The 13,273-nt window shown below is 29.9% G+C and overlaps 1 protein-coding gene across 6 annotated transcripts in view; it reads left to right on the forward strand.

Moving 5' to 3' along the window:
* LOC142323472 (solute carrier family 41 member 1) overlaps positions 1–13,273 on the forward strand; it is a 185,630-nt gene that overhangs the window by 130,183 nt on the left and 42,174 nt on the right. For all 6 annotated transcript variants that reach the window (XM_075363145.1, XM_075363143.1, XM_075363142.1 and 3 more), the window contains one exon: positions 10,144–10,336. In XM_075363145.1, the coding sequence (XP_075219260.1) occupies positions 10,144–10,336 (193 nt within the window). The remainder of the gene's footprint in view (positions 1–10,143; positions 10,337–13,273) is intronic.

Genomic DNA, 13,273 nt, shown 5'->3' on the forward strand with positions numbered 1-13,273 from the left:
AATACATTATCGGCTCATAACCAGCAATCAGTTAAACATCCCAGAAAAAGATTTTTTGAGGTTGCTTCACCTTTGAAGGCCCTTGTTTATTACTTCCAGTAGATGGTATGTTGAAAAGTCATAGATATATCAAGATTCTGAAGGAAAGGGTTGTGACAATTTCAAAACAAATTCGCACAAAGCAACGGAGTGTTCCAACAAGATTTGGCGCCATGTCATGCTACCAAAAAAGTAGAAAAAGTTTTTGAAGAACGAATCATTGAGTGCTGTCCCGTGACTAGGCAACTCTCCAGACTTTAACTCAATTGAAGATCTTAGGGCAGTAGTCAAAAACCGACTCTCAAAAATGAATTTTACCACAAAAATTGACCTAAAACAATAATATCGGTATGGTTTCTTGAAGAAATAAAAAAAAAAATGTGTAGTACATTTGTTAAATCGATGCCAAATCGTGTACGTGAAGTGATTAAGAATAAAGGAGGATATATTAATTACTAGTATTCACAAATTGTACAGGCATGATTTTTTTCTAAATAGTTACTTTTTATTAAATAACATCAGTGTTCAGGTTAATTTGCACACTACTGTAGTTACTAAGGCGTCACAGAAGCGGCCTGTAGCCGGTTACATTTAAGTTGCAGCTAAGGTCTTGCAGTAGCGGTCATAAAGAGAAGTTGAGATTTCATTTTTCTACCGGAACACCCGTGTAAAAACTTCTCACACCTGTAGACCCTCACTCCAAGACATAGAACCTCGGGATGCCACAGGGAAGTATCCTCTGAGCTATGCTAATCTTAATACTGATCTTCCTCGTAATTTCAGACCGTTCGTTATTAACTTTTCCGCCGATAATACCGCAGTATTTATACGCAAAGATATTTACGTCAAAGGATTTTGAAATTCTACCTTAAGTGATTCAAAAATCATTTGCTACAAAGACTGTATTATTTGCCAAAGTTTAGAAAGCTCAGTCGGTGCCCAAGGCGGGAGCGACCTGTTTATTGCTATTTACGACCTCCTGCCACGACATACTATCCTACTGTATTCAGCTATAATATTAGCAGTGCCAACACCGATTCCCCGCGTAAATCTACGGGGAATCTATATGTTTTCACCTTCTAAACTTTGACGAAAAATAATTACCTGATCTAAATATAGTAAGTAAAATCTTTTCAAAACGGAATCTGACGGGACCGAGTAAGAAATCCATTTTGAAGAGGTTTTCGTTTTTCGGAGTTTCATTAACAATCGAGCTAATTTACAGTGAGGTCCTGTTGAATGAATTATACGAATTTAAAATGAAGTTAGACAACGATGTACGTTCGGAATATTCCGGAAACTTAGTTGCAGGTTTTAAAAATTGTAAAACTGAAATAGGTTATTTAAAAAATATATATATTGTAGTACCTACTGTATAAATTTTGACTTACCGGAGTGGAAGTGAGAACTAACTGTTTTCATTCGCAGATATATACCACAAATCTAAAAACACTTATTTCTATCTTTAATTTAGTTATATTTCACTTGAAAATTACACTTAAAAAATAAGAAATACACTCAGCTTAACACAGAACATAAACTAACACCGATTCTAAAATAAAATAATTTTCTAAAAACGTTTAAAATAATAAAGTACTAATTAAATTCTAAAAGGATATTGAACGATCAAAATACGAAACTAGAACAATAAAAGCTCACGACAAAATGAAAATTATTACTGCTTCCAATCACGGTATTCCCGGCACTGAATAAAATTGTTCTCAAATTGACACGTATAGAAATTCTAAGAAACGATTAAGTTGACAAAATACAGCACATGGATTACATTACATGGTTTACATATGTTGTCGCCCGCTACCGTACTTTATTAACGACCGTCGGCTAATTGGCCGGAAATTGGAGCCATAAATGTGACTGCTATCTTGTGCTGAACAACTATTTAGTCATATACTGCATTTATAATTTTACAAATCGTGGTTTATGTACTATCTATTTTTTAATCGGTGTATTTATTTCAGGCTATTCCGTTTTTTTTCTTTCCGTATGGAATAAATTTAACTCGTGAAATTAAAAATAAAATCCACGTTTCCTTTCCATTTCATTACAGGGTTTTCCGTCTTGAAGAGATTAATTTCTATTAAAATAAATCGGGGGAGCCGTACGTTTTGAAGAGGTTTCCGTTTTTAAGAGATATCGTTTTACGGAGGTTTCACTGTATAAATAAACGTTGTTTCTAGGTAAACTTGATATCGCTGATAACTGATCATCGCTAATAAATGTTAACGACAAATACGTTACTTCTGTTAACCGTAATGTAAACTTGCAAGATTTGAAATCTTAACGTTTCTGTCCATTTATGTTTTTGAATGCCTTTGATAAATAAAGACAGTTTTTTTTAAAATGTATATAAAAAAATAAATAAATAAAAGTAAAATAACATCCACCTGTGTCTAACCGGACAACAGAACCGCTTTTGTTTAACTAGGCACAATACACGTTGCAGTAAAAAGGATTTTTTATGCTTCCCTTGTAGTTTTTAATAAATTACCGACCCGTTTAAAAGATCATCCTACCGATCTATTTAAATAAAATTTAACGATTACCTTAATAAAATCAACATTACTCTGTCAATGAATTTTCCAGTAATATTAATTAAAGAATGATAGAGAACCCTGAGTTTCTACATCTTCGTTCGGCGGGTACGGGTATTAAGTAGTTTCAATTAATGTCTTTCCGGTAGGTATTTTATTTCGCAGCGATTTTAATTGTTATCTTCACGTGTTCGTTTTATTATTATTTCATAAACTTATTATTTGTATCTATTACTATGAACTTTACTGATTTTCTTTTCTAATAATTAATTTTGGACTTTTTGACTTCACTATGATGAAGATTTTCGCGGTGTTTTTTAAAAATATTTATTCGTTCAATTTTACAAGAAGTTTCGTTTTTGAGCGCTTTGCATGCGTTTTTGACACAGGAACGTACTGGGATGATAAACTATTTAATTATTTTTTAGGTAAATCCAGCTTCCAACAAAGTTATTTCAAAGGTTAGTTGTGGATATATATATATGTGTATGCTGTCGATAATCGACGTCACTTCAACTAGATAAGGGAGAATTAACATTAACGCAGAATTAATGATATAGTGTATATTTATTCACATTTTACCTATATAATTCCTGTAGAAATATATTTCTGACGGTTAAAGACAAATCCGTAAAATTGGTATTTAAAAATTAAAATTTTATAGAGATCCGTGGTGTATAAGAGGGAAGTGCTGTATAGATAGTTACGAACGAGAGATCGACATTATTTTAGCCGCTCGTATACGTATCTACGCATGCGTGAAATACCGGACGCTGTATATAAACATCGCTACACTTACATATTGGTAATATTAATTACACAATTCTCATATTGTTTTTTCAACACCGTTAATTAACAAGCATAACCTTACGACAAAATATTCGCGAGTACGATTAAAAAATTCTTAAATAATCACAAATTTATTTTAATGAGATCGGATTAAATTTAAACCAATTTTGTACAAAAATATAACATTTGTCGATGAAATTAACATTATAAAAGTTCAAAAGGATGTGTTTTTGCGAATACGCTGTGTTCGGTCGACCGAGTTCACAGCGGAACTGATATAATCTGCAAAAATAAAATAGATCCGGAGTTTTAATCCGTCCAGTATTTCCTGCAAAAATTGTAGAAATCACCGGATTCACTGTAATTTTATCATTCTTTACATTTTTACTTGTAAAGTTTTGCTTTTAATAAGTATAATTAAATTTATATAACTTAAACCTTTGAGGGAATATAGCATAATTATCTTTAGAGAAAATTCGTTTTACAGTAAAGGTCGACTTATAATTGTTTTACCAATCTAAACTTCGAGTAATATAAATACACCACTAGTTGAAAAACGCGTAACATAAATTAGAACGATAAAACGTTTAAAAAAAACCGATTTCTAAAGTTGCCAGTGATTGCTTCGACTCGTACTTTCTGACAGTATACTTGTTACTAGACGACTGAATTCCAGTTATTATTTTAGAAGAGCATATTTTTCGGTGAATGTCAGTGATTAAACAAAAGGACTGAAAACCTTTTAAAACTATCTTTTTCTGACTAGATTTCGCTCGACGTTAAGCTTTTTCAGAGGCCGCCCTAGTGGAAGCGCTGGGCGGCCCATCCAGCATTAAGCATTTATTAATTTTTTTTCTTTTAATTTTAAATATGTTTTTGTTTTTTTTTTAACAAAAGGGTTCTAATCCGTTAAAAATAAAAATAAAAAAGTTTTCTAGTTTGTATGAAGCAAATTATATGTTTTGATTTATTAATTTGAAAAACAATTGTTTAAATAGGTACTGAGTTATTAAAAAGAAAGAGAGAGAAATATAAATGTGGATAGGACAGAAAACATGTAAATATTTTGTTACAGAATTGTTTATTTTAATCTGGTTGATTAATTAAACCAAGTAAATTCAATTTTAAAAACCCAGTTTTACTATTGTATTGTCATGTAAGAAAATTAGAACAGATTGGTATTAATAAATATTGATGGTTACTTTAAATAAAACTCTAATCCAAACCTAGTAATTACACTTTTCCTTAACCAAAACAAACAAATGCCAGAATACACAATGTGGCTAAACAGACTTTCATTTTTTATGCATTATTTATTATATTGTCACTAATGGGCATCAAAGTCAGAAGAGAGAGATGAGATAACATAATTACGTAATATGTATCTTGTCTCATTTTGGTAGAAATAGGTTTTTTAAGAAAATGTATTTTGGTTCAGTAAATCTTGAGATTATTACAGAGAAACGAACAAACTTTAAGTTTTAATGTTTTATATAGTAGTATGGTGTAAAAATCGGTCCGATCGACGACAAAACTCGCTTAGATTTTAGGTATTAGAAATTTTAGAGTTTGTATACAAACTCACCTAGGTTTTAGGAATAGGAGAATAGGAAATCTTGCTTTTCTTGATCGCAACCTCAGCAACTAATTAGGTTTTTTGTGTGAACCCTAAACTATACCCCGAGTAGAATCATTGCACCACTGAGCTTCAAAAGAAAAAAAGTGGCTTCTTCCCATCTGCTAGAAGATACCGGCAAAGCACTAATGCTGTTATGACAAAATTCCTGTTCGAGGAAGAGTGATCAAAGAATAAGGAAAAGTGGATGATGAATTCTGAAAGGGATTGTTTCAGACCCTCAAGGTTCACTGTCATGCCCAGTATCACACAGTAATGATAGAAATCAGAATTCCCAGTTTAAAGAAGTTCAAGTCATTCACCAGTTTAAAGAATGTAAGAAAAGTCAGTGTAATTATTTCTAAAAATAATGTTTGATTTATCTCAGACAAACAGAATAGATGCTAGAAATAAATGTTTGTTACGTATTAAAAACTCTAAAGAACAAACACTGTATTTACAGTCAAAAGTATCTCAAAATGTGTGATGATTTCAAGCATATTTTTCAAAAACATTAATTTGGTGTGCATAATCACTTAATGCTATCTGGACGTTATTTTTTTCAGAGCTTTTAGATTCACAGGTAAGGACTATCTCCTTAACATTATTAAATTGCTATTTGAGGGCGGAGTCCAAACTGTGGAGTCATATACAGAATATTGTGTGCCGCATAGGAATTGATGAATTGAAAAGTATTTTAAGAAATGCAAAAACAATTAAGGCATTTGGCACAAATGGATTTCATACAAATTTTACACCATGCCTAATATCATACTGGAATTCTTTATAAGAATGGTAACAGTATGTTCAGTTTAGGAAAGGGACATGAAAATCTTTATCCCCAAAGTTGTAGTGAATGCGATAGAAAATTTCAAATATATTTCTTCAAATAGGTATAATACAATAGCAAAACATTTCAACAGATTTTTATCAAAAAGACTTACTGCAGTTATCAATTCAGAATAATAGTAACAATTGATAAAATTTCCCTAGAAAAAAAAAATTTCTGTTAACATATCTGAACTTAAACATAAATTGAATTTAAAACTTTAAATGAATATTGTGAAAAAGTTGTACAATGTAAGAAAACTGTGTTTTAGATATTTTAATCGACAGTGGAACTTATACTTATCTACTGCAATTACTTTAATTCTATCTTTCAAAAGGCTTGCTGGAACAAAATGAGAAAATAAATTTATTATAAATGAATAAATGTTAGTCTCCTCGTTACAGCTACAACGAATGAAAAGTGAAATAAAACATACTGTGATCAGGATTTAAAGGCTTAATTTAATGATTATAACAAGCAGTAGTAGAAAATGCCAATAAAGTAGGAAAAAACAAAAGATAGAGTTAGAAAGTTCAGAAATAGAATGCTTGAATACACATAGATATCTAGGATATTTTTAATTTCTATTATGAATGTAGAGTATTGCTTGAAGGAAAAATTACAAATTGCTAAATTGGGCCTGAATGTAGGCGGGGATAATGTTATAAAGACTAAGGATATCGGGTAGAAAGATCATATGACGCTGTTTATGGCAATCGCTAGAGCTGTTATTTGTTATTCAGCCTAAGTACAGGACTTTAAACAACATGATAATGTGGAAAAATTACACAGATTCTTTATCAAAAAAACATGTGAATCATCACCACACTACATGATTTTCATAGACACAGGTAAGGGCATTGTTATTTGAATATACCTTAAGACTCAATTTTGATTATATAAGTAAAGAACGATAGAGAAATGGCTATTTAGAGTTTTAGCCTTTGTGGTAATTAAGAATAGTTTTTTAATATAATGAATAAAACTACTATCATCAGTCAGTTCTTAATCTTAAATGCAGAAGAATACAAAGTTTCATTTAAGAAAATTGCTTGTGAGAGTTAAACAGCAGGTAACGTATTTCTTAACATGTGGAAGTAGTTTAAAATCACAAATGGAAAATAATACTTAATTTAAAAACAGGAGGCAATATATTATGTAATAACAACAATACTGGTGATGTAAATAATTTTTTCACACTCAGATGCATCATGAAACCTAGGTGTGCATAAATATATTTCTGTTATAAGCTGCAGGTTACAAACATAAAATTAAATTATCTTCTACATAATAAAATGTTAAATTTTTAGTACTTACTCCTTGCTACCTGATGTCAATGGAATTGTTTAATGGGGGATGGATCTGAATTAAATATTACATGATTTTTTAATATGTTTGTATTGTCAGGTGTTGTGTTACTTTTAACTGAATTTTTGTTAAGAAATCTAATTTTAAAATTATTAATGGAAATAGAAAGCTAAATTTAGCTTAAATTATTGATTGAATGAGTTAAAAAAAAAACTATTTAGGAGTCAGATATTATAGAAAAGAATTAAAAAGAAAAAATGGAAAGAAAGAATACGTTTTATACATAATTCTATAGTAGCACTATTATTTTTTTTCAACTGAATTCATGAATTTTCTTTCTGAATTAACATAAATGGGTTCTTAGTGAAATTGAAATCGTTATTCTCAGAGCATTTCTGATAATAATATTTAACATTTTATTTCAATAAAAGATCAAATTTTTGAATAGAAATATCTTTCTTTAATGAATTTATAATGAGAACTATTAAAGTTACCTGTATCTTTCTATGGAATATCATTTAATAAAATTGTTAGTGACTTTGATGAAAACTGATACTGGGTATAATGAATTTGGTTTAAAAATATTCCACCCTGGGAATGTCTCCTTTAAAAAAAATAATAATTAAGTTGATAGGTGAAACTGTAAAATGTTAGAAAAATTTATAGAACTTGTAGTTTTAATTGATTTTATCAAGTCATTTATCAAAAATGGTGAAATATTTGTTGAAAATAATTAACAGCATTTCTAATAGAATTATATATCTATAAAATAAATAAATTTTTACACGAATATGATTTTCGTAAACTAAAACCACCTTTGAAATATTAGCACTCTCTTAAAATCTCTCCTTCACCCTGCTTTTATAGAAATTTAATAAAACCGTTCAATGTAGTTTTGAACTCATGGCATCTTAAAAATTGAGAAATACTAGAGTACAGATTTCTTCTTCTGTAACTTTGCTTTTCCTGATTTTAAATTTAAAATGCGGTAGTTTTCACAATTATTTTGTTTTCAGAATTGTGGTAAAAATGTTTTTATTGAATTGTATTTCATTCTCATACATTTTTTTAACTAAAGTATACAACCCAACAGTTCCTACTGCACTAAAACATTATATTAATTAGATAGTTTACATTAATTTCTGCTTAATCTTATAATTTTCCCATAACTCTTAACCTTATTTAAATCAGTTAGAGCTCTTTTGAATTCAATTATGCTACTGTGCTGAAGCAGGGCTTGTAAATGATTGTTTCATATCAGAAAGGAGCACAATAATCTGTTATTTTATATTATTATCTTCCTGGTCTTTTTTATGGCCATGATGAATGTACAACATCTGAGGTACAAGACACACGGTCAGAGTCGCTTTTTCTAACAATAACAATGGTCATACCATCATATAAATACATTACATTATATGGCACTATAAACGTCTTCCCACTTTTCACAAGAGTCACTGCGATGAAAAGAGTGAAGGTGTCACTCATAAAGCTGAATATTACATGCATTTTGGTGGCCTTGTTGTGCTGGTATATGACTGCATTTTCAGAAACCATTTCATTTTCCTTAGTAAGCTTTACATGAGGTACTGATTATCTTTGAGAATGGCCAAGTCACTTTTGAAGTGACTCATGTCAAATACCTACAACTATAATGGTTACTGCACCTAACATGGAGATTACATTGATTACATAAGAGATTGTAGTGCAGTTTCCTGTAAAATCAATTATATTCCTCCACTAGTACTTCATCCGATAATTTGTAACCTCTTTATGGTCCTTCTATCTATTACTGCCACATGCTGACTCATTTCCCTGTGTGTGGCTTTATTCTTCTAGATATGCTAGATTTCATGTACTATAATTATTTTCTTTTCTGCATCTTCAACCAGTCTTTCTAAGCCGCTTTGTGGTTTTTACTGATTAGATTCCTATCTATCATATTCAGATGTTCTAATCATGATCATGTTCATGTTTTCCTAGATGTTATCCAATAATATCTAATATTTAATTTTTAATTAAAGATAATTAAATCATTTTTTAGTTATTTATCTTTTTAATTTTTAAACTAAAAAAATGATTTAATTATCTTTAATAATAATCTTATTTATTTTTATACTTTCTGTGTTCATGCATCTTGCATGAACACATCTTACATGTTAAATGTATTTCTTGCTACCTAGGATTATCATTCTAACAAACTTATCTCCTGTATTAATCATTAACTTTTTTATTTTCTACAGTATTCACTTTTGAAGTAACTTCTAGGCTTTTCTGTTAGATAAAATTTGTATCTTCACACCATAGCCTTTTCTTGAATCTGTATCTTAACTTTTTGCTCCCATTTTTTTTGTACAGTTTGTTGAATTTCAACTAATATTTCAACATTACTGAATTGTATTTAAAATCAGTTCCTACTTTAGTACACATTTTGTAGTGCATTATTCAGTTTTGAAATGTCTGTGTAATCATTATATAGTCTGTTCAGTACCTTCCTCAACCTGCATCCCTGACTATGTGTATCTTTTTCTTTTACAATTTTTAAAACAGTATATACCATTATAGGTTTATATCTGGTGCAAAATTCTAGAAACTTATTTGATTTTTTATTTCTTTGATCTAGATTTTAATTCTCTACTCTTTCCCCTTTCCTTACTATGGCATCATAGTTCCCTTATTTAGATTTTTATCACTTTCAACATATTAGACTACTTGTTGAAACAAGCTGTGAAAAGATTTCTGTTAAATAATTTAAAAAATACTTATTCTATTCCAACTGTTTTAAGTATTTTAAGTTAATATATACTATTACTAAACTGTTTGTTCTGTCACGAACATTGTGGGGTTCATTACAGTTATAATACCCCAACTATTTTAGCTTTTTTTGTTCAAATTTTCTTTTATTCCTCTATAAAAATCATTATCACAATAATCTTTTTTGTATAAAATAATACTTATGTATTCTAAGTGTCAAGAAGTTAATTTAAAAATGTATTTTTTTATGTTGACAGTGGGACGCCGGGCACTATGCTCAAAAGCCAGACGACCGAGCAGCTGCCAGTTAAGCTGCGGTCTGATGAATCCCATCCTTCTCATGTGCCCAGAAAAGAGAGCTTCTGGTACCTCGTACTGCAGGTCCTCTTCCCATTCATCATTGCAGGAATGGGAATGGCCTGTGCTGGAATGGTTTTTGCTGAGGTTCAGGTAAACTAACATTTTCTTAGTGTAATATATTTTTTCATTTGCCTTTGAATTGATTTATTATTTTTTTTTTTAAAGGTTAGCTGAACTTGAGAATTGAATTACTTTTTATGTATTAAAGTTATGATTCAAAAATTAAAAACTGAAGTGACTGCTATGGAAGAATATTAGAATAATTAATCTGCTTTATAAGAAGAAGTTTGGTTGGCCTTACCAGTATGTCAGTTGAAATGGAAAGATAAGTAAACAGTTTTACTATGCCATCACATCACATTCTCTTTAAATAGATAAAATCATTTTATTCTGTTTTTCTATAGATATAAACAAAGAGTTGGACTAGTAATAAATAACTAACATAATAATTACAGAAAATATTATTAACAAAGCATTTCTTTAGGTTTTGAGACAATAATAAATTTTAATCTTTATTTTTAAGATAGGCTGTAAAATATTGCATAAACTGCTATTTAAGGAATTGTTAAAAACGATTTACAAAAATAATTATTTAAATTGGACTATTTGTATTTGCAGAATCCCTCTTTCTAGCTTCAATATTTATTTAATTTTTTGCTCATTTCTTTACTTTTAATAAGATTTTTTAAATATTACTGTTTCAAATAACAATTATAACTGGATTTTCAATTCTGTTATGTGTAATTGGATGTCTTATTTTTTGCTAAATAAAATCTGAAAAGAAGTAGGCTGAAATTGAAAGTGGTGAACATGGAAGGAAAATTTGATAAGATGATTGAGGATTATGTAGTTTAGAAGGACAAATAGTATCAATTATAAGTTTCAGCAAGAAGTGTAATTATTGAAAGCAAAGAGAAGAGGAATACTGAAAGTAGCTGACACTTAAAGAAGGGAAGATGATCATGTAAACAGAGGACATAATGGTGTATTCAGTCTTGAATGGAATGATGCAGATATTCAGATAGGGGAAATTGTAGAAATATTGAAATCAAAGGGTGTGGCAATTAAAATGTATGATATGTAGGCTTACCATATTTTTTTGGGTTCAACCTAGGACATATATTTGAAATTACTTAAAAGTCTTAACAGTTTACTGAAACATTAAACTTTATTTATTCAGTTGCATTTTTCACTAAACGGCATTTTTCAGAAATGGTTTGTTTGTTTTTAATTACATCATAAAATTCACAACAAGAAAGTTCTGAATTAAGTTTTACATTTAGCAGATGTTTAACAGTAGATACTGAAAGTCTACCCCTTTCTGCAGACCAAATTTCTCTGTAATTGAAAAAAACTCTCTCAACTGCAGCAGATGTCTCCAGGAAAGACATTGCAAACTCAACCATTTTAGAAATATTGCAACATGAAATATCAGTCTTCTGAAACACCTTAAAAACTGCTTTCCACTTCTCTTGAATAGTATCTGGTACTTTTTCAGAACTTGAGCCACAACCTACCCTTTGGTTTTAAATTACCTGGTTACAACGTACGTTCATCAAGTAGGTCATCAATATTTATGAAATCCTTTTTAATTTCATTAAAAACTTGTGCACTCTCTTCTGAATCACACCAGATAATTTCAGTTCATAAATTTGTCTATGCTTGAGAAGAATTTTTGTTCCTGAACATTATTATTTTCTTTTAGAGTGCATAGCAATTCTTTGGCAGAAGATGGCATAAATTAGTGGGGTTTTCTTTCCTGAAGTTGACAAATTAATTCAGAAAATATCTGAAATGCTTCTGTTGCTGTGATAGCATTAGCTTCCAATTTCAGAACTACATTATTAATTAACTGTAGAGTACCAAATAAAAATTTCAAAAACAGTTCACTTTCTAGATTTTCAAAAAATCAAATAATAATTTTGGGCATTTGTCACAAAATAAGAAAAATGATTTTAGGCTATCAAAAATGGAAAGAATTCTTTCTATTGCAGGCAATAAACTAAGGAACCTTGTGCTACTATGAAATAATACTTTTTATAATCAGTTTCCACAAATTCACAGAACTCTTTAAGTTTCGTTACTCTTACTGTGCATATGTGAAAATATTTATAAATTTTTATAATAATAACAACTTCTATGTCCAGGGGTAGAAAACCACATGCTGTTTGTACTGAATTGTGTACAATGTGTGCTGAACAACCAATTTCTAAAATAGGTCTATCTAAGTCACTTTGAACTTTTCTGAATACATTTTCATTACCTTTTCTTTTCACACCACCAAAATTACTGTTAGTGTTATCAGCAGTATAACAAACGAACCTTTCTTCAAGTTTGTATTTTTTTACACACTGCATAAGATACTGAGTCAAAATTTGGGCAGTTTCACTTGGAACTTCATCAAAACTTAAAATTTTACTTGAATTCCCTCCTCCAGACTGAAATATCTTATAACAATCAGCACAAGTTTGACTTTACTTCTGTCTGAGTTATCCATCGTTACTGTTGCATAATTATTGTTTTCCAAAGAACATAACACATTATAAAATATAAATAATGAAATAATGTTAACAATAATTGCCTTGGTTTTGGTTCTAGCAGATGAAAATTTTGTTTCATATAACTTTTTAACCAGTTTAGATGTGCAGTCTGATGTTTTGAAACTGAGTTCATGTCTAGCAGTGTGATATGAAAATGTAACTTCTTTAGCAGCACACTCCAGATCATTGTTATTGTTAATCCCATCTTTGGCTTAAAGAAATCTCTTATGTTTGCTAAAGCAGTAGCATTAATAGCACTCCTATGTTTAGCTGTTTTCATGTGGTCTTCAATATCACCCTTTCCTTTATGTGCAACAGAAAATGCTCCAGTACACAGTGTGCAATATGCACGTTCATTGTTACTGTTAATACACAATTTCAAAAATTAGTATACCTGTTACAGGTTAACATTAACCACACATTTTCTTTTGTCCAGTTCTAAACGATGAGACAAAAAATGAATAGAGATAAAATGATAAAAAATGTG

This window comes from Lycorma delicatula, chromosome 4, assembly GCF_047948215.1.
Source record: "Lycorma delicatula isolate Av1 chromosome 4, ASM4794821v1, whole genome shotgun sequence".
Taxonomy (NCBI): Eukaryota; Metazoa; Arthropoda; class Insecta; order Hemiptera; family Fulgoridae; genus Lycorma; species Lycorma delicatula.